The 21,914-nt window shown below is 38.3% G+C and overlaps 1 protein-coding gene across 1 annotated transcript in view; it reads right to left on the reverse strand.

The window, feature by feature from the left end:
• Nucleotides 1-2,065: 2,065 nt before the first annotated feature.
• GLS (glutaminase) overlaps nucleotides 2,066-21,914 on the reverse strand; it is an 82,204-nt gene continuing 62,355 nt past the window's right edge. Inside the window, exons 16-19 of the mRNA XM_077780258.1 lie at nucleotides 6,823-6,884; nucleotides 5,398-5,474; nucleotides 5,254-5,317; nucleotides 2,066-2,439 (exon numbers count right to left, since the gene is read on the reverse strand). Coding sequence (XP_077636384.1) covers nucleotides 2,283-2,439; nucleotides 5,254-5,317; nucleotides 5,398-5,474; nucleotides 6,823-6,884 — 360 coding nt within the window. The 3' untranslated portion in view covers nucleotides 2,066-2,282. The remainder of the gene's footprint in view (nucleotides 2,440-5,253; nucleotides 5,318-5,397; nucleotides 5,475-6,822; nucleotides 6,885-21,914) is intronic.

Below are 21,914 nucleotides of genomic sequence, written 5' to 3' on the forward strand. Positions count from 1 at the left end.
GCACATTACACCCAAAAATGAGATCATTATTAGAATTGAGACTATTAAAAACAACAGTATGTAAGAAGCTTTAAGTAAACATGACCATACAGAGAGCTCTCATGATACAGGAAAAGCACGTACGATCCCAAAGCAAAACAAAGAGATCTTTGGAGTATACTGATGGCAGCAGTCAAGAGCACAATCAAAAGCATTTAAACCAAGTGTACTTGTTATTACCAGCCAACATCAAACAGCCAGAGCAGGACCCGGCATACAGTCATAAGTAACCTCATTGGGTAATTAAGGGCATATTTGACTACACCACAAAGATTTTACAAAGTGGTTTTGATCTGAAAAAAAAAAAAAAAAGAAAACTCTCTTTGTTCCAAATTGATGGTTACAACCTCTTTTTAAAGCCTCAAGACTGTTGGTAACCTTTAAGCCACACAATTGAATCATCTTACTGTTTCATTTTAATCACACAAAGCAAGCTGCTGTTTGAGCAAAGTGATTTCAGTTAAAGAATATCTGTCCCATAGTATCTCTGGGGATAATGCTGTTCTCCTATAGCAGTCTGCAAATACTGTGTGAAGCAGACACAATACTGCCTGCCTGCACGGCTTGGTAGACCCGGGGNCAGCAGCAGGGCCGATGCCTGGCCACCAGATTCCCCACAGAAGCATACACGTGGGAATGGCTTTGTGCCTGACGCAGCTGTTAGGGACACTGGCCACCCTTCCACCACAGGAGGTGCTGTCCAGGTCCCAGGAGGGCAATGGCTGAAGCCACGGACTTAGACTGGGAGCAAAACCCAGAACATTTGGAGGCTGCTGGAGTGGAAAAGGGGCCATTAGGCATGATAAAGGTCGGAAAGAGCAGTGTGTGTGGATACAAACAGGAAAAAAGGAACTTGCTGACTTTGCCACATTGTAACTGCTAGCATTCCTGTAGTTGAGGGAGGATTTTGCTCATTTCACAAAACATAGCCTCAGAGAAGTCCATTTGTGTGTGTATATGCCTGTGTGTGTGTGTAATAACAAAAATCCTCATTAGCAGACCCTTTACCTCTGCGGTATGCTAGGATAAAGCCCAGTATGGTTCCTCCCTAGGACAAACAACGGGTCTCAATTTAAAATTAAATGGCCTTTTCTTATTATTAGTCCACCAAAAATTGTACAATAGGGAATCAGGAGAAAACTGGAGTCATCTCTTGGTCCCCCAAATAGAACAAATATTTTGATGCAGACTTTTAATGACAGGCTTAAAAATAAATGTTAACTGTAATAGTTCTCATACCATCCTAGTAACTTTGGTAGCTTGGAGCGCTTATCCGAATTTATCTTTATCCTGGAAGCTGAAACAGATCTTAAAGAGCTGTGGTAGCACATCCTTTCCTTTTTTAGGTTGATGAATTTGACTAATTTGTACTTAGCTCAGTAATTTGTCTCTGGTTTATCGCCTAAAGACAAATGCCATAGTTATAGCTCGGATGCCAGATATACGAGGCATTTTCTGACTTACGGTGGAAAACATGAAAACTGCATAGCTTGCCAGCACCCACGTTCCCAGCTAAAGCGAAGAGGCAAATAGCTAGATGTCTGGGAAGAGAGGCTGGACTAAAGGGGATACAGAAAAAGGAAATTTTTTCAAACGTGTTATGTAACTACATTCACATATATATTTTGGTCACCAAACATATCTTGAACAGATTCCCTGATAAATTCTAATCAGAATTGGTCTATGCTACTAACAAATTGTTAATTATTTTAATTTTTAAAGAGTCACGTCGTGAAGCTGGGTGAAGGGAGACATTTAAAACACATAACCCTAAGTGCAGATACTTGTTCACACTCTCAAACTAGCTCTACATTTGAAGTCCTGAAAATCACACTCTTTTGCTTCTAAAGGCAGCCTCGACCCATGTGGACAGACTGTACAACAGAACTTAATTTATAAATGCCTAAGTTCATCATACAAATTGAAAAATTCACGAAACACACATAAATAAATCATGAGGACCACCACACAGTTAAGCTAGCATTGGTAACTATTTCTTTTACATCAAATTATACAATGCACGAGGTAAATATTGCTCACATTATGGAGGGAGATTGTTTTATTTCTATTTTTTCCCAAAGAGATCAGATTTGTCCTGTGTGTACAATGAAGAAAACTCCAGTAACACTGAAATGACAAATGTTGTAAAATATACATCACTACCAGATAGAAATACACATGTTCTTCATAATCATTTTCCACAATTAAATAGGTAAGTGATTTATATTTTGGGCTTAAGACCTTTATAACAATCCATCCAGATTCTTATGGACCGTTTGATTTTCTTTTCCGTTGTCGGAATCTCCTTGAGGTGTGTACTGGACTTGGTATTCCTGGAGGATCTTAAATACATCATGGTGTCCAAAGTGCAACGCTTCATCCATGGGAGTGTTATTCCACCTAAATAAGTAGCACAAAGTGGACTGGGTCATTAGGTAATTTCTGGACAAAGACGATAATCCAGCATTCTTACTTACTAAGTGCAGATTTAAGAGCCATTCAAATTTATCCATTTTAGCAATGTTACAAGTAAAAATTGAAGAAAAACAGAAAGGAACCCATCATTCAAAAAGGGGTCCTACAGGCAGCTTGAGATATGGGGAGGAAGAGAGAACGATCTTGCATAGATGGATCTTGTTCGCATATCTAAGTGGAGGGCAAGTTCTAGTGTTGACAGATACAGTACACTCCTCTGGGATTCCTGATTTTTAATTTCATACAAAGCCCACAGGCTCTCCCTTTAAATAAAACGTTCAAAGAAAATTCAGGTATATAACATCCATCACCCTATCCTTTGATAGAAAATTTATGTTCCTGTCAATTCAAAAATCACAATAAATCTCAGAAGTCTGGAAAGAACTCTGACCTCATTAGGCCCCAAACATACACCAGAGGAGGAAGATCAACCCCAGAGGAACTGACATTTTCATCATCTCTGGTAAGGATGGGCATCCAGGGGCTCAAATGGACCACCACACAACCAGAAGATTAACTACCCTTTCCACTGTAAGTGTGTGTTTGGTGTGTGCTCTTCAGAGTGAAAGAGAAGAAGACTGAAGAGAAAAGAAGGGTTGCCAGCAGCCGATCAGCCTTTTGAAAGAGGAGATACTATGAAACTCACAACCCACGTGAATGAGAGCACGAGAATCAGTCCCCTAATACTTCACAAACTATGAAGCCTCTCTCTCCACTTACGTCACTTGTCCATGGCTACCAGGAGCTCTGACTCCATTTTTTCATGGGCTGTTCTCACCACCTTCTGGTTTTCCTTCTTTCTGTTTCTTCTTTCCTTTTCATCTCTGTCTTTAACTTTTTACCTCCATTTTAATGGGGTCACAATATGAAACTGAAAGGCTTTCTAAATCATCTCAAAAAACATTCTGGGATAAAATTGGGTAATCTTCATTTTTTTTAATCAGGTAAGTCATATTTTACATGTATCTTTGTTTTTCTCAAAAAATAGCTCCTTTTCCACATTGGCCTTCATTCATTTAGGGAGTCCGTGGCCTTACACTGGAAGGTTGGGGGACTTTTCAGTCATCTACAACATATAATTATCTGTCTTTCTGGGAAAATGGAATGTTAACTGCAAGTTACTGCTTTGATAACTCTTCTTCCATGAACTAATTGTCAGCTTAAAGAATATCACTAAATTCACTCAAGCCTTTTTTTTACAATTTGAAGTGACACAGATTCTCCAAAATAGAGAAAGGGGTTGTCTTGGTTTGGTTTATATTCTAGAATAGCTGAATACCCAGTCACCAACTTAGTTATTTAGCTAACTTCTCCTATTAGATGGGTACTACTACTTCCACATTCCCAGAGGCCAATTTAAGGCAAAACAAAACGTTTCAATCTTTAAATATAAAGGATAAAATATAAAGCAATTTTCAGAGGCCAATTTAAGGCAAAAAAAAAACCCACAAAAAGCAAAACATTTTAATCTTTAAATATGAAGGATAAAATATGAAGCACAGTAAATATTTCCAGCATGTGTTAAATAGCATTTTAGTTGGGATTACAAACACAGGGCACAAGGTTGGGTAGGGGGAAACACTCTCCAAGTTCTCACTCTAGAATGAGCTGGTGTGGACATTACATTTGGGGATAAAAGGGAGGACTGCCCTCCTGACATGAGGTTTTAGAATATTGCCAATAAAGGTCATGGTTAGATAACCCATGTGTTACCGTACTTAGAAAACTGCTAACAATTTTCAGACACTGACATCATAACTCTTCCACATTCCTTGCAACCAGCTTGAACTAATAAAGCCCAAACTTCTAATTAAAAAAACAGTAAAGATCTAACAGGTAGAGTATAATCAACTTTGCTCCAAACTTAATACAGTCCTCAAATATCCAATCCAAACTCCTAATCATACTTAACAAACCTATCAAGTATTTTTTCCCTTCAATTCTTCTAAACCTTTATTCTCATTACTGGCCCATCCAATTACGTACCTCAAGCTACATAAGGTGCAAGTATATGAGCACAGAGTTGACATGAAGTATATATTTATGTATATCAGCTGCGCTCTCAAGCCCCCACGACTGTCCATGTTGTGGACAGCATTCACTTCAAGATGAATGGCGATTTGCCATGTGGATCAGGAGAGAGAGGAGAGGAGCAAAATATATTCCAGGCAGATTTCTCCCACGGCAGACAGAGTGCCTGCCCTTCTCTTCTTTCCGTGCCTTCAAATTTCATCTCTTTCCCAAAGCACTGATTAAAATTCAACTCTACAGAGCCTTTTAAAACTGACACCAAACAAAGCTAGGAGTTTCAAGAAACCTCAACATACTCATTTTAGCATTCTGTGACAGTCCTATTCTTACACATTTTTTATATGTTCATCTATCTTGTTTACCCTGTATAGTTATAAGCCCCACAGGACAAAACTCCTATTTTCTCTTTACAAACACAAAGCATTATTTTCTTCATACAGTGTACTGACTGATAGACTAACCCAAAAAATTCGAAATAAGAGACCATCGTTGAATGAGAAATAGGATACAGGGGAGAGAATGATCACCCTAGCAGAAACAAGGTTTTGTTGGTTGCCTTTGTAAGGCACCGTAGCGAGTTCAAGAATGTCTCCAATATATACACAGTGGATTAAATAAGAATACCATCACTCCAATGTTATAGCCCTGTATTGTGATAAAACACTGACTTGCCATTTTTACAAGTTAGAAGGTGATGTAAGTTCTCACCTGTCCTTGGGGAAAGGATTTACTTTGCATGCCTCCAGCAAAAATTTAACAACTTCAACATGACCTACAAAACAAACCAAGTAGATTTTAGTCTTGAGTAGAAACCACACCTGGAAAAAAATAGATGAATGGTTCACAGATTACCCTCTGCAGCAGCTACATGGAGTGCTGTTCTAGAGTCATAGTCTCGCTGCTCCATGTCCATGGCTGATAGAGCAAATCTGAAAATTTGTAAGAACAGCTATTCGTTATATATAAAATTTAATTCACACCTGTACAGTTACCCATCGGTTCCATCTAAGGGCTTGTGACACAGATGCCGTCCTCTATCAGGCTCACTAATGGGAACTTGAGGGCCTGTTCAACCAGTACACAGGCCTCTGGGGCAAATGCCTCTTCCCCTCTTTTCCGATAAGGGGAAATGTTCACCATCTCTCACAGAATTCAGCTTCATTACATTATTGTTCAAAGAACAGTGTTCAAAGAACTGTGGCATACTGAAGTTTCTGCCTCAGAAGGGCAAGAAATGAACACCTATTACTAAAGTTAAATGTTTTCACTATTTAAACATTTTACACTCTTACAAGTACTAATCAGACTTCGATTTAATTTTTTAAAGTACACTTTAAGACAAAAACTGACATAGAACATTGTTAGGTTTGAGGTGTACAACGTGTTGGGTTTGATACATTTATATACTGCAACATTATGACCCCAGGAGTATTAGCTAACCCTCCTATCACATCACATAATTTTTTTTTTTGTAGTGAGAACAATTAAGATCTAGTCTCTTAGCAACTCTGAAGTTTGCAATAAAGTACTGTTGATAGAAGTATGAATCAGACTTAGACAAAGGTAGAAATTAAGCATAGATATTTTTCCACGTTAAAATTCAGTTGTAACTCTATACAAGAGATCTTACGTAAAGTATGCAGTCCTATGCAACCTTTCTAACCCTGGTGATCAGCAGGGCACGAAATGCCCCTATCTTCACTCTCCCTTCACCTCCAAAGATAAGAAGGGGAGGGGAAATGGGGATTGAGAAAACATTACTCAACTCCAATAAAACACTACATTAATTAGCCAGATTTGTTGTTTTCTCCCACTTGGGAGAAAAGAGGTCTGAGCTTTTTAGAAGGTAGAAAAGGACAAGACTGGGGCGCCTGGGTGGCTCAGCTGGTTAAGCGTCTGACTTTGGCTCAGGTCATCATCTTACGGTTCGTGAGTTTGAGCCCTGTATCGGCCTCTGTGCGGACAGCTCAGAGCCTGGCGCCTGCTTCAGATTCTGTGTCTCCCTCTCTCTCTGCCCCTCCCCTGCTCATGCTCTGTCTGTCTTGCTCTCAAAAATAAATAAAACATTTTTAAAAATTTTAAAAAGAAAAGGAAAGGACAAGATTACACAAGAAGACTGAGGCACTGGAGATGGGGATTTAATATAAATTTGTTTGGGTCATTTATATTAGAGAGAAAGGGAAGTGAGACTTTGGCCTTAAAATGGTCCTTTGCCCAGAAGCAACCTTATAAACCTGTAAACCGTATGCTAAACCATATGCCACCATGTTTACATACCTTCGAAGTGCAGACACATCTCCAGTATATGCAGCAAACAAAAGGTTTATCACTGACTTCACCTGTGAAGAAAAGAAAGTTCAGGCATCCACAGGAGAAAATAAATATACAGAATGTACTACTGTTACCAGTAAGTTATTTTCCACGTGCTCTGAACACTTCAGCTGGGTCACAGGTAGATAGTAATCATAAGTACACATATATAGCCAAAAAGAATACACACGTGTGATTTTTTTTAAAGGGGATTAAGAGAAAACTCATCAATAAAGATAAGCTACGTGAAAGAAGGAACGGAATGATACTAGCACAGAAGAGGGAACTTGGGGCCTGTGAAACACACATACGGCAAATGAAAACTATTCAGAACCTTTCTATTTTGGTTTGTCTCAGTATTTTGAGTGGACTGGTATACTCATAAGATTCACATTACATCTTTGTTAGAAACTAAATCATGCAATATAAACATCCAATCCCTGCCAGCAATCACTGTCCTCACCAATCACTGTCTTCTTTGGAAATCTTATGTGACAACATTCAGAATTAGTCACCTTAAACTCACAGACCATACTACACTGGAAAGACAGTAGTCAGTGCAATGCCCAGGTAGTATAAACTGGGGCACTCTCAGAGCCCAGGTCACTGCCTCTCAAAAGGTGGGTAAACGCCCCAGATTTTAAGTCACTGCTAACGAGTCCTTCAAGACTTCAAAGTCTATCTTCTTTTGACAATTATCCACTTGTTTGTCCTTACAATTAAGGAAAAGGTCATATCGTAAAAGGTCATTAGGTTTTGGTTTGCTTTCATAGACTTTATCCAACCTTGTTTTTGAGAAACTACTGAATAACATACATGTAAACACTTCATAAATTCCCACTTTTGTCTTTTCCAACTTCAGTATTCATATTCATGATCCAACGGACACTGGACTCAGCGGTAGAAAGCAGGAGTTTAAATGGAAGGATAGATAGTAACCCAGCTATCCACCAACAAAGCCACAGGGCTCAGAGCAGTGCTTTCAATAGCTTAACCTGGACACTCCCCCTTTCCACAATGGCTTCCCTTTCCCCAGGGCTTTCCTTTTAAATCAAACTGGAACTAGCCATTGCTGGACTTCTCTAGGTCAGCATGTTCACAGTGTGTTCTGTAGAGATTGTCCACAAATGCTCCATTAAAAAAAGAGGGGGGGGTGTCCTGTAGTTAGGTATTTTCTTAAAAGATTAAAATCCCGTTCTTAGAGATTCATGGCCATATGAAAATCTATGTAATGTTCTGCAGTACAGGAAACTGTCTGTCTAGCTAAGCTCACTCCCCAATAATTTTACTATTATTGTTGACATTACTCCAGAAAACCTTACTCTAATTCCTTCAGTCCATTTGCTTCCCTTCCAGCCACACTTTACTACTCCTGCCCAGTCTGTCCTCTATAGTTAATCTCCTGCTAATCCTAAATCCACAATAGTTTTCTCACTGGAGGTGGAGGGAAAAACTTAACAGAATCACACAGAATGTGCTAGGCATACATATAAGCATCCCCTCTGCCATTTAATTGTCTTGTTCCCACACCTCAATTTGATACATTTTAGGAAAAACAGCTTTTTGAAAACTGTCTCCCGGTGGTTTTGATAGGCACTCTTCTGGGTTATGAACCACTGTTCTAAGTGCCCTTAATTTCTTTTTCTTTTGTTTTTTTCCCCTTCCTTCTTTCCTGCCTGCCTCCCTCCCTTCTTTCTTTCTTTTGAAATTCCCAATTCCCCTATGTTCTTGGGCCAACAGAAATATACTAATGAGCTATTAGAAATTATTCCTCGTTTCCAGCTGGTCTCTCATCATTGCTTGACAGTTTTTTTTTTTTCTTATTGATTCCCATTCCCACTTTCTTCAGGCCTTTAACACCAGTGGTGCCCCCTAAAACAGATGACCCTGACCACAGCTCTACTAAGATAATCAACTGTCCTCACTTCTCTCTCCTGTCTTCTGCAAAATATCTGTTTCTGATAACCTATTTTCCCTTCTTTCTCTCCAAACCTCAAAGCAAAACAGATCTATCCTTTCTCCTTTCTGAGACTAACTTCTTTTACCTATTCTTTAAACATATATCCTCCAAATCCCCTAAACTTGCTCCCTCATTTATCCTTTTTGTTTCTAGACCTTCAACCATTCCTTCCTTCACTGGTACCCTTATTTTTGCCTGAATACAGCTACAACGTCAGACTGTTTTGAAAAACCAACATATAACCCTACTGTTACCTCCTTTCAGTGCATATTTTCTGCAAGAAGCGTGCATTATTAATTCCCGCCAATTGCCTCCACACCTACTATTACCTGTATTCTCAAAAGCTCCAGCGGCCTTCCTAAGCTCTGCTTCTTGATGACCTTCCCGACAAGCCCTGTCTTCTTACTCCTTGTCTTTACACAGTGCTGATTACCCAGATCTTCCTCTGGTTTGTTTTTATAGAGTCATCTCCCACTTTCCACTACCTAATAATATGCCAAAAGCAGTCTCCATTCTTTTTAAGTCTAATTTTCCTCAAAGGTCTCATACATTCCTTTCACCAGAATGATTTCCCAATCTACATCTTTAATCTAAATCTTTGTTCCTAAGCGTTAACTCAACAGCTCCACTTGCTTGTCATGCTGCCATTTCAAACTCAGAAATAGCAAACCTCTCCGCAGCTCTGATGGCTCCCCACCAAAAGTCCGTATCCATCTGCCCACTTGACATTGCCTCTGGGACGTTTAACAGGCATCTCAGACTTACACACAAAATAGAACTTGATTTCCACAACCCCCCCAATCCCAGTTAGCTCCTCTTCTGGTCTCCCTCATTCAGGGAGGACACTACCAGTCACCCAGTTGCTCAGGCCAAAAGCCGAGTTACCACGCAGGGCTGCTGCGTTTGAGTGCACAAGTTGACCCCTCCTCAAGGATGCCTGGCCAAGACTCCCAGCCTGAGCTCCTCTCACCTGGCTGTGGTGTCCAGCACCCAAGTACATCTGATGGGAGGAAGGGAGCCTTCTTCATACAAATGTGCCGAGAGGGTCTGCTTATGCAAAGGCAGAACTAGCTTTTCCTAATTCATACAAACCTACCATATAGACCCTGGCGATATTCCTTGATTCTATTTCTCATAACCCACATCTAGCTAATCAACATATTTGCTCAACCTCCAAAATATATATGGAATAAAACAAAATATATATGGAATCCCATCACTTCTCACCACCTCTATTATATCGCCCTTGGCTCTGAGCCACTACCACCTTATCTCATCTGGGGGCCTGCCATAGCCTTCTAACTATGCATTCCTCTCGTCCAACTCTGCTGCCACAGGGATCTTTTGAAAACATACAACAGCACTCCCAGTGACTTCCCATCTTACCTAAAAGCAATTCAAACTCTTACCATGGCTTTAAGGACACCAAATGCCCTACTCCCCAGTTACATTGTGCTTCTCATTCCTGATCATTCTGCCCCGTGTTGCTTTCCACCACCCAGGCGGTCTGCTTGCTGGTCTGTGGGCCTACCCTTGCTGTGTTATTGGGGATGCTCCTTCCCCTGATAGTGAGGAGGCTCCTGCCTTCGTTTCATTCAGGTCTCTACTCAAATGTCATCTCACAGATTCTAAAACACTGCCCTCTTTTTCATCATCCCTTATCCCTTACCTTGCTTTTTCTCTTCAGAGCACTTTTCATGGACATTATATATATATATATTTATAAATATATGATGATATATATTATATGTATATATATATAATGTAAGCTCCATGGGGCAGAGACCTTATCTTTACTCCACTATACCCCAGGGCCTACAATACATAATTGGTGCTCATTAAATACATGTTGACTTAAATCAACACATTATACACCTTAGACTTCCACAATGTTATATACATCAATTATACTGCAATTACAAGAATACATTTACTGACTAAATCAATATTCTCTCCCAAAACATCAAATCTATTCAAACCGTTACCACCACTTGGGGGATTAAATTGTAATCATTATTAATTCTTCTACCTCCCTTCACTTTTACCTCAAATATCATTACTAAATTTATTCAGTCCTCCTAACTGCAGTCTCTGCTTCTAGTTCTTCCACCTGCCAAAGCTTTTCCACATATTTCTACTCATCTCAAAATATTGCTCTGATCAATTAAAGATTTCTCAGCAAGGGAGTGTCAAAAAATTCCCAAATCATTCTTGATAAAGTTGAAATTCTTTAGCCTTGCATTCAAGAATCTTCACTCTGGCTAACTCCTTTTTCTCTTTCAACCTCAACAGAACACGGGTCTTACTCTTGCTTTTATCTGTCTGTGCTCCTTTTTCTCCTTTTGGGAACATCTAGATTCCTAATCAAATCCTTCCCTTCCCTCAAGGGCTAGCTTGAAAGCCTTTGAAAGCCCCTTCTTTGCTACCACACTTCCCCAGGCATTGCATCCAGCATTCCATGTGACTTGTTGCCAGACGCCTACATAGTGTTTTGTGACAGCATATGCTAAGGAGTCATCAGTCAGATACCAGATTGCCCACTACAGCCCTGAATGTACCTTTTGCTCCTACTAGGACACAACACATACATTTTGTTGCCTGAAAGCATCTTTTCTCCACCCATTTTCATTGCAGTGTTCATTCTTAGCCCCTCTCTCTGAGCTCTACTCCACAATCTCTTCAGTCAGAAGTCATCTCTTTCTCCTACATTTGCGTCATTGCGGCACTATCACACATTATATATTTACTTACGTATCTTCTCTCCTCTACTACTCAAGAGAAATCCAGAATTCTGACATGCATACCATTGATATACTAATTACCCAGAGTTCTTATTCTTTAAGGTATATTAGTTCTTCTGAGCAATAAATCCCTGATGTATTCCAGAGACTGCATGTATGCACTAAATCCTATTTAAAATTCTGAATTTAGACCAAGCCAATTTGAAGGGATTTTATTATATATTGTATGTATCACTTAATTATTCAATATTTCCAAAGTTCTACAACTCCTGATTAATAAGTCCCAAGAAAGGCTAATTTTAGAATATAATCAGCTCATTGAGAGTATAATAATACTTTATTCACAAGAATGTTTCAGTTCAGAGAGAGAAACATAAAATGAGAATAAGTCAGAACACTGTAATGTACAAAGGCTTTGTTACTTATCGGGGGAAAACTACTAGCTTGCGTTAAAACAATTATTAAAGAATAACATGAAAGCTTAGTATTCTTCCCATGAAACACAGGCTCGTTGCAGGGCTAATTTAGTACAAGTCCTAGATGAAGACAGGAATGAACCTGATCACAAAATGAGTGCCATTCACTCCAAGGCAGAAAAACACAGGCAACCGGCACCATTTAAAATTAAAACCACATTTAATCCAGCAAACAGTCACGTATATTTTTAAGATTTGCATAAATCACGAAATGAGCTATGCGTAGAATGCCAAGAAAGAAAATGGAAGTTTAACAGTTTTGAGACAGCAGATGGGAGTGTTATTTCATTTAGAGACGGTCCGCTTCCTGGTCTTGTTAAGAGAGTTCCACAAATCTTGCCAGCGAACCTGCCAGACCCTCTGGAATGACTAGCATTGTAAACTGCACTGAAGGAGGGGGGCACCCTACAAGGTGACTCATACAGCCCCTACCCGATTCTTGCGACTCTTGCAACGGATGCGCGTATGCTAACCATTGATCGCTTGTTCTCCGGATTCCCCAATGGATACTTGAGGCTTGTTACTTTTAAAATACCTTGATATCAAGAAGGCCAGTCCAGAAAACAGTGACTTAACAGTAACTGCTTAGACAGTCATCGGTTTGATGAATTATTCCTCAGTACAAAGAAGCAGAGCGTACACGGTTCAACAGCAGTCCACAGAAAGAAAGGTTCTGATGTTGAATGTATGCCTCCCCATGGGAAAAAGAAACTTCACCTGGGCATGGAGCCACTAAACATTTACAAATTAAATGTTAACCAGTTTTCCTTTCGTACTGCACATTTTCCAGTTCTATTACATTTTCCTTATCAAATCTCTGTGTCAGAACCTCCCAGAACCAGACAACCTTATCTTAGTTTATTTATACAAAGTCATGACAACAGTAGGGCAAAAATGTTACAGTCCACATGAGTTTATTAACACTAGCATGCTTGGCATAGCCAAATAGCTTTTTTTTTTTTTTTTCCAAAACAGCTAGAAGCAGTTGGAGATTCAATCAATTTTACAAGTCTAAAACAAGACATTCCCAAAACTTCAATCTTATCATTCTATTAATTTTAAGCCTGTTTAAAAGTTGAATGAGTGACTTTTGTCTCCTCCTCCCAAATGCCTTAATTCTGTACAAGCAGTGATTAGAATTACATAATCATATCACTTTGCATTTATATAATGCACGACCTTGAAAAAGTCAACATTTTGAAAAGTTGCAATTGTTTTTAAACATTGCTGACAGGCTAACTGTAAAATACAATTATAGATATATTTTATTTATTACTACCGTTGAGGCTAAGGGCCTTGGCTCAAGGTCACATAGCATATGAATTAGTAATGTAGCTGGGCTACATTCTCAATTCTGTACAACTAGACCACGGTGATGTGAGTCCTTAATAGACCTCAGACTGTTATCCAAAGGACAGAGGAAACCAAAGGATTAAATACCAATTTAGCTCTAATCCATAAAGGTCCTTTGGTAAATATTAGAAGGAAGGAGGGGAGGGTGGGAGAGAAGGTGCAGAGAAGAGAGACAAAGAGGGAGGGAGAGAGGACTGATTCACTAGCTTTACACTTACTCCAGGTATTTTATTTCCAACTCTGCTACCAACTGCAACACTGTAGTTTCCCTTGTTTTTTCATCATTAGTTTCTGCTTAAAAACAAAGCCTGATTCAGCCCTTTGGTTAGGAAAGACTTTAGGTAACTGAAAAGCCATCCTTCTGTTCGCACTACTTCCAGTTTGACGTAAGCCGCTCTCTCATTTCCAGCTCACTGCAGTATCTGTTGCCGTGGAACAGATACTCTTCATCTGTTAAATAAATCATCATCACTTCAGATCCAGTTTTGTTTTAAAACCTTCACGCCAACTTGGCTTTTAAGAGCCTTTAAGTGAAAATGAGTTTGCGGCCTTTCGTAAGTATTTTTCTTAAGGGCAGGTTAGGAAATACAAAACCTATTATGGTATAGCTAAAGAAACATTTTAAGTTGTCGGCAAATGTAAACTAATCGTTTGCCAACAAGGGTAGAAATATAAGCCTGCACAATGTGTATGTGAGCAAAGGTACTTCTCCCCTTTACCTTATCTAACATTCATATAAATATTTAACATGAGCTTATTTACCATCATATGGACATGTAAAACAAAATTGTAGTACTTTTATGATTAGAAAGTCGAAGATGAGGATGAGGCTACATGTTCCTAAACTTTTCCACTGACTTATTCAGACACAATATTCATCTACTGTATACAGACAAAATTAATTCAAACAGACACGATCAGAGGATTAGAGAAAATCCTTTAAGGGAATAACAGTTCAGCAATCTCATGACATTTCCAATTTTTTACACAAATTTTTACTTCTACAGTAATTTTAATGGAGAGGAATAAACTGAACAGTAAATTTTGCTCTAATGAAGAATACAGAAATTACACTTAACAAAATATGACCTCAAAAAACAGCAGCTCCAAATACTGCATTCTGCTCTTGATTAATGAATAAGCACACTCTCCTAAGCATACCCATTTTCAAAAATTCCTCAATGAACAGATTAATCTGAAATAATTTCACTTATTCTTAAACTAAGAAGTCATGATTCCACTAAAGAAATCTGAGAACCTTGAAGATAAAAATTCAGATTATACACTATTTTAAAAAAATAGCTAATATGAAGCACCTCCTCTCTCTGGACTGAGCTAAGTGCTTTAAATACTATTAGGTTATTATTCTTCAAAGGATTAGGAAACTGAAGGCTAAAGCATTTAAATGAACTTGAGCAAAGTAATAATTCTGGCAAATGGCAGAGTAAGACCAGCCTGACTGACGTGGGGTCTGTGTTCTCTACGACTGCAAGGGACCTTCTGGGCCAAGAGATTTCCTGACAAAACCTGGGATGAGACTTCTTCACCAACACAATACCAAGACTAAACTCAGAAAGCAGCAACTAAGAAAAAATTCATGGGGAAATCAGAGATACTAATTTTCTATTGAGGTGCTAACCAAACTAATCAAAGGTATTTTGTTGTTAATTGAAAAGAAAATAGAGGAACAAACAAATCGTTCAATTTGGCATATCAAGGCTGCAAACAGAAAAAAGTTAAAAATATCTTCATTCTTTGCTTTGAAATATCTAAAAGTGAAGTATGAGTTTCCCGTTAATGTGAATAGAGCAAATAGGACTGCTACAGAATTTGCAGTAAATAAACAACTTCTTATCTCAGTGGTTCATGTTATTCTGGTAAATGCCAATGAATGGCCTAAAAAGATACCAATGGCCAATACGCAACCCTCCTTTTATATCCAAGCATAAAAGCAGCTAACAACCTTTCTTTGCATGGCATGACAAAGAGCAATTCTAATTAAGAAGTCAGCTACAAAACAGGAGAAAAATCAAAATGAGCAAGGGCAAAGGCAGCTTTCTCTGAATAGAAGCACATTCTCCATGTGGCAAACCTGAGTATTTGTACCGCACACACAACTATAGAAGATTCATATTCACTTTCTTCCTGGTTCTTTCTCTTTTATACAAATATTTGTAAAACTCCCTTAAGATCAGTTAACATTACATTAGTGTGTTCAGATACAGGACAAGGTGCCACACTTCTTGGGATGATGAAGTGTCACGTTCATTTACAATTATGAACTAAAAAAACAAGTAGGTAAAACCCCTCAAAGTCAAAGAAACTAAAAGCAAAGAATAAGACAGGAAGAAAAGAAATTGGTCACCAAATGCTTGTACATAATACTTCTTTAAAAAAGTGGGGGGCGGGGCGGGAGCTAGTGAGGGCAACTAGAATCAAAAGATTCTCATACTGTCTGGTATAATTTTAAAAATAAATATACCCTAGGTCTCTGAAAAGAGATGGGGCTCTCTTTTTGGCAAAAATCAAAACAAGGATTTGGCAGCAATAGACCCAGAATTATGTTTTCAGTTTAAAGGATCTCTCTCTCCTATGTCCTAAATATTGCTACCACAACAAAGCAAGGCACAGGGACATGAATATTCTATAGTTAGTCAACCACAATACATTCTAACTGCTTTGATTTTAGAAATTCTCATTTTTATTGGTCTCCAGAGAGACATACTTAATTCTCTACATTCTTTAATGTTTATTTTACAGTTCTGGTGTGGAAAGAGTGACATGAGGGCATTATGGATAACACACAGAACAAGCACAGTAACAATGTTTCTCTAGTGCTGTACAATTTTGATAGGCATTGTAGTATCATCAAATTATGGCAACACGCTCCTCCAGCACATAATACAAGGGGCTGCTGGAGAACAGGATATTTTTTAAGATCGTCAAAAATAATGCAATTTAAGACTATTTGAAAATATATATATATAAATAGGCCAAAAAAAAACCACTCCATCACCATTCTCAGGGCCTTATCATGAGACTGCTTAGAATGTATCTGTTTTTTAACATTCATAATTCTTATCAGTAATTTTTATGTGAAGCCAGAAGAATGGACACAGTAAAATTATACACAGCACTCAGCTGTTAGTGTAATTTACATTAGCTAAAAATTAAGTAGAACCAAAGTCTAAAAGAAGAAAAGCCTACATGCATGTTTTCTATGTAGGGAATGTCTAAAGTAAATACCAAAGCCTACTTTTAAAATCACTATCTGGTAAATGCTCTAAAATCCCTTGACTGATCTTCTGCAGCTCCTGAACCTAAATTTGGAATGCAGCCACAGGATAATGGGGGGAGGGAGGCGGGTGGCAACAGAGCAGATTAGCATCACTGCAAACCCATGGTTACCAGCCTCAATAGCATTGTGACAACTGTTGCCATATTTCCTTCAGCTCTGCCCCACTTTCCAAGAACAAACATTTCCTCTCTTCTCTGCCCTGAAACTGCACAGCCTCCCTCCAACCCCACTTATTCTCAGCAGAAAGCCTCCTTTCATCCTCTTCAGGAAAATGGAAGCCAAGAGACAGAAACTTCAACTTCTCTCTACCATGTTTGCATACCTACCTACTGCCTGCCTTTCAATGTCCTATTTTATTGAAGGAAATACTCTTCCTCCTATCAAACCTAAATCCTTCGTTTATGCTGTGAGCTCCATCTCTTTCCAGAGACATCACTATTTATTGTCCATTTCTTCTTTCTTGTATCTATTTCAAGCTCTCCTTCTTTACTGGGTCTTTTCTATCAGCAGTCAAACTGCCCTACTCCAGTAGTTCCTTGGCCTTCAATTCTCAAAGCCAAGAATATTTTCTTAACAGTGGAGAGATTACCAATATGGGCTACCCATTTCTTATTTTCTGAGCACAAACCATAAAAAACCCTATCTACTAATATAATTTACTAAATAAAGACATTTTAACACCAAAAGAAAAGTAGGAAAGATGTTATGTAAATGGACACACTCATTTAATGCTTTTATCTGTTTTGTACAGTTGACTCTTCCAAATTTCTTGCAATACTTTCTTTCCTGGACTTCTACCATGATATGCTAGATTTTCTCCTAATGGGGTATTTTTCCCTAGTGGGAGATCTACCGCCCTATCCTCTTTTCTTTTAATGGTAAATTTTGAGTATTTGTTACTTCATTTTTTAAAAACGTTTATTGGGGCGCCTCAGCCAGTTAAGCGTCCGACTTCGGTTTGGGTCATGATCTCACAGTCCGTGGGTTTGAGCCCTGCATTGGGCTCTGTGCTGACAGCTAGCTCAGAGCCTGGAGCCTGCTTCAGATTCTGTGTCTCCCTCTCTCTCTTCCCCCCCTCTATTCTCTCTGTCTCTGTCTCTCAAAATAAAATAAAGACATTAAAAAAAATTAAAAAATTTTGTTAAAAAATGTTTATTTACTTTTGAGAGAGAGAACACAAGCAGGGGAGGGACAGAGAAAGAGGGAGACAGATGATTCTAAGCAGACTCTGTCCAGACAGCAGCAAAACCAATGTTGGGCCATAACTCATGAACCCACGATATCAAGACCTGCGCCAAAGTTGGATGCTCACCAACTGAGCCACCCAGGTGCTCTTATCCTATTTTGAAAATGGGAGTTTTTTAAGGTTCCTTCTCATTCTGCACTGTCTTCTGGAGCAATCTCACACAACATATAGCTTCAAATCTACTCTCTCTATGCTAACCACTCACAAAATTGTATCTCCAATTCAAACCACTGTCCTAAGTTTTAGGCCTATATCTGACACTTGTCACTACTTGGACATCTCAGAAATATAAATATGTTAAACAGAAGTTAGCTTTCTCACACTGCCAACTGCCTACCTAAGATCTATTTCCGATTCCATCCATGCTAACAGAAATCTCTACTTGTTAGGGATAGCATTGTGCCAACTGAAAATTCTTCCCTAGATTCCCTTATAGCTAGTCTGGCCATCAAGTGTCAGATGAGTTTCTAGAAAACTTCTTTTACCCGGTTTAGGTATCACTCTTTCTTTCCTTCTACCACTTTGACCATACATATGGGGAGCTAAAGGTGGAAGAGTTACCTTGCAACTACATGGTGACAGGCATGATGTCTAATGCCAACACACTAAGGTTGGTTGGAGCAGAAATATATCTTACTGATGGCACATATCCTAGACTGTCTACCCCCAGATTTGTCACTATAATAGAAAAATAGCCCTATTCATTTAAACCCTATTAAACATCCTCTTGATAGTTATAGTCAAAAGACCCTTAATTGGTACAACCAAAATTAATCTTTCTCTGTACTTGCAAGACGTGCTTCTCCAGTGTTCTCCATCTTAATAATGTAGCACCACTTGCCCTATAGCTAATACTAAAACCTGGTTGTACACTTAACAGGTCATTCTTTTCACCTACCAAATACTATCACCAAGTGCTGCCAATTTCATTTCTTAAACACATCTCATATCTACCTATCTTTCTCACATCTATTTCCCTATTCTAAGCCACCATCACATCTCACCTCAGCTCTGAAACTTTTGTCTGCCTCGAATCCGTTCCCCACAGAGCAATCTTAAAACCAAACCATGTCATTCCCCTTCTTATATAAGCCCACTGCACTTTGAATAGTCCAAAACTCTTAATGTGGCATGTAAGACCCTACATAAACATTTCCCAAACTGTGTTCAGAGGACCATCTACAGCAGAAACACCTAAGGTGCTTATTAAAAATGCAGATGTTTAAACCAATCTCCGAGGTTGTGCCTTAGGACAAACTCAGGGCACCTGGGTTAAGCATTTGATTCCTGATCTCAGGTAAGGTCTTGATCTCATGATTGAGTTCAAGCCCCATGTTGGGCTCCAAACCAAGCATGGAACCTACCTAAAAAATAATTTTAAAAATTAATAAAATTAAGACACACTAACAGCTGTAGTGTACACTGAGATAAGAAGGCCTATTCTATATCATGTAGTCTTATGTCTAAGACTCATTCAGGGCCAATCTCCATTCACCTTGCTTCACTCTTCTCCCATCATTTTTGCTTTCTTTCACTGTCTCAGATGTGCTCCTTCCTGCCCCTGGGCCTTCAAGCCAGAGTATTTTATTAATCCTTGCCCTTCCTCTAAGGCATTCAAAGCTTATCACCTTTCAGGGAAAACCAGCCATACCTATTTTATCAAAAACAAGGCTCCCTCTGCTGGCACTTTGTACATGTCTACCATTTATTGTATTTGTGTTTCTTCAAGAAATAAAATATTATAGCTAACTATTCCCCCAGAATTCATCCCTCTCCTTCTCAGAGGGAAGTTTTACTTAAGACTGGCATGCATGTTCTTATACTTTAACTACATTGTACATTTATCTCATAAAATCTGTTACAGGTATATAAAAGTCACTTGGTATATGCCATTTCACTTCCTTTATAAGTTTAAATGAACTAGATCTACATGTTATCTGTATGAACAAATCACTTATTGCCATTTTTGCTATTTTATATTTTATTCAGTATCTGCATCCCCTTCTAGGTTGCAAACATCAAGTGCTTGATTACACTCATTAACTACCTGCATATCCTAAGTACTTTGCAGTTTCTGGCATGTAACAGGAAAGGAACAAACAAATACTGGTTGAATGAAGTCATTAGTGAATGAACAATAAACAGGATAATGCTAAAGCTAATTTATATAAAATCAGAACTACTTCATATTAAGTTAAACTAATTGTGTGCAACTGTAAACAAAAGTTAGTGAAATATTGAGGGATAACTGGTTTTTGGTAGAAAAAAGTATGAAGTTATATAGATTTGTGTTTTTATAGTGGTATCTAATTGTACACATTGGTAGGGGATTTATATGCACTATCAGGAATGAAGAGGGAAAAACACACATGAGAAAAAATTCTTGGTATTTAAAATGGATGAAAACTGTTTTATAACTAAGTGAAAACAGGAACTAATAATATTGAGGTGGAAAACTTGAAACCAAGAATCAGAAGTGTCCTGGCCACTTTCTTACAGTCACTTTAGTGGGAAAAAAACTTCATTAAAAGAATAAACTGTTTGACCACTCTTGTACCCTACTACATTATTAAAAAAGCAATATTGGAAGAACACTTTAATTGGAAAATGGGAACATTTACTACCAGCTTTCCTGAATAAGGGCATTAGGATAGGTAGAAGTTATTTTTTAGATATACTTTAATAGCAGAATTGTGTTTCTTCATAGTCCAGCACACCTATTTTTTGGAGATTCTGCTTATATCAAACATTACCATTAAAATCATATATACAAGAACAACTATATACAGCTACAGATGAGAATACAAAATTTGTTTTTCACCACTGAATCATTCTGGTTGGTTTCCAAAAAAAAATTTTATCCTAAAAACAAGTGCAGTTATGAAGATACATTCATCTTTGGATAATAAAGTTCCAGATCATAGAATTCTTATATATAAATAAGGTTAATGAAAACCCCTATAATTGAGCTCTGTGGAATGCTTTCTGGAGTCAGGGTTTTTAAGTTTTGATAAATTGAGGTTTGCTGACAGACATTTAGAGGAAACACACAAAAGGATTTAAAAATGCATCTTCTATAATAAGTTTTAAAGAGTTATAATACACATTGGCTTTTAGCTCTAGCATACTAATTTATATTTAATGCTGTAGGAATATACAATAAGGTAACCTTCTAAGTAATGAAAAGCACTTACACCTAGAAGAGCGAAGCTAAAAATGACTTCACTGTGATACTTAGGCCTGACGTGTTATCGTCTATAGTCAAGTAATATTGGAGTTAATTTTCACACCTCTATCAACATTTTTTTTTTTTTAAAACTGCTTTTTAAAAAAAAATATTTATTCATTTTGGGGGAGAGAGACAGCACAGGTAGGGGAGAGACAGAGAGAAAGAGAGGGAGAGAGAATCCCAAGCAGGCTCCATGCTGCCAGCAGAGCCTGATGCAGGGCTCAAAGTAACGAAACTGAGATCATGACCTGAGCCGAAACCAGATTCAGACGCTTAACTGACTGAGCCACCCAGATGCCCCAAAATCAACATTTTAGACATAAATGTGCTGTCTGCCAAAAAACCCCCAACAGTTTCCCATCACATCTAATTTTTAGTAAAAGCATCTCTGGGGACAGGAACTGTTTTTCTCTGAGTGAAACAAATACATGCGTATGTGAAAATCATAAGATATTGGTGGTAGATGTTATGGAAACACTGTAAATTGAAAGTATCACAGGATAACCTTGTTCAATATGAAATTTCCCTTTTTGGTCTATCAAGACACTCTGAGATTGTACTGTCCCTAAATTTTCATTGAGCATCTTGATTTTATTAACAAGGAGACAAGTTGCTCTACTTACATTTTGCAATGGGAAATAATGTAGTTTATGATCAAGACAAGGAGTTCTGGAAAAACTGCCTGGGGGCAAATCCTGGTTCTACAGATCTAATTTTGTGACCTTAGTAAACTTACAAGACCTATATAAATCTATA

The sequence above is a fragment of the Crocuta crocuta genome, unplaced genomic scaffold (genome assembly GCF_008692635.1).
Source record: "Crocuta crocuta isolate KB4526 unplaced genomic scaffold, BGI_CrCroc_1.0 scaffold38, whole genome shotgun sequence".
NCBI classification, from domain to species: Eukaryota; Metazoa; Chordata; class Mammalia; order Carnivora; family Hyaenidae; genus Crocuta; species Crocuta crocuta.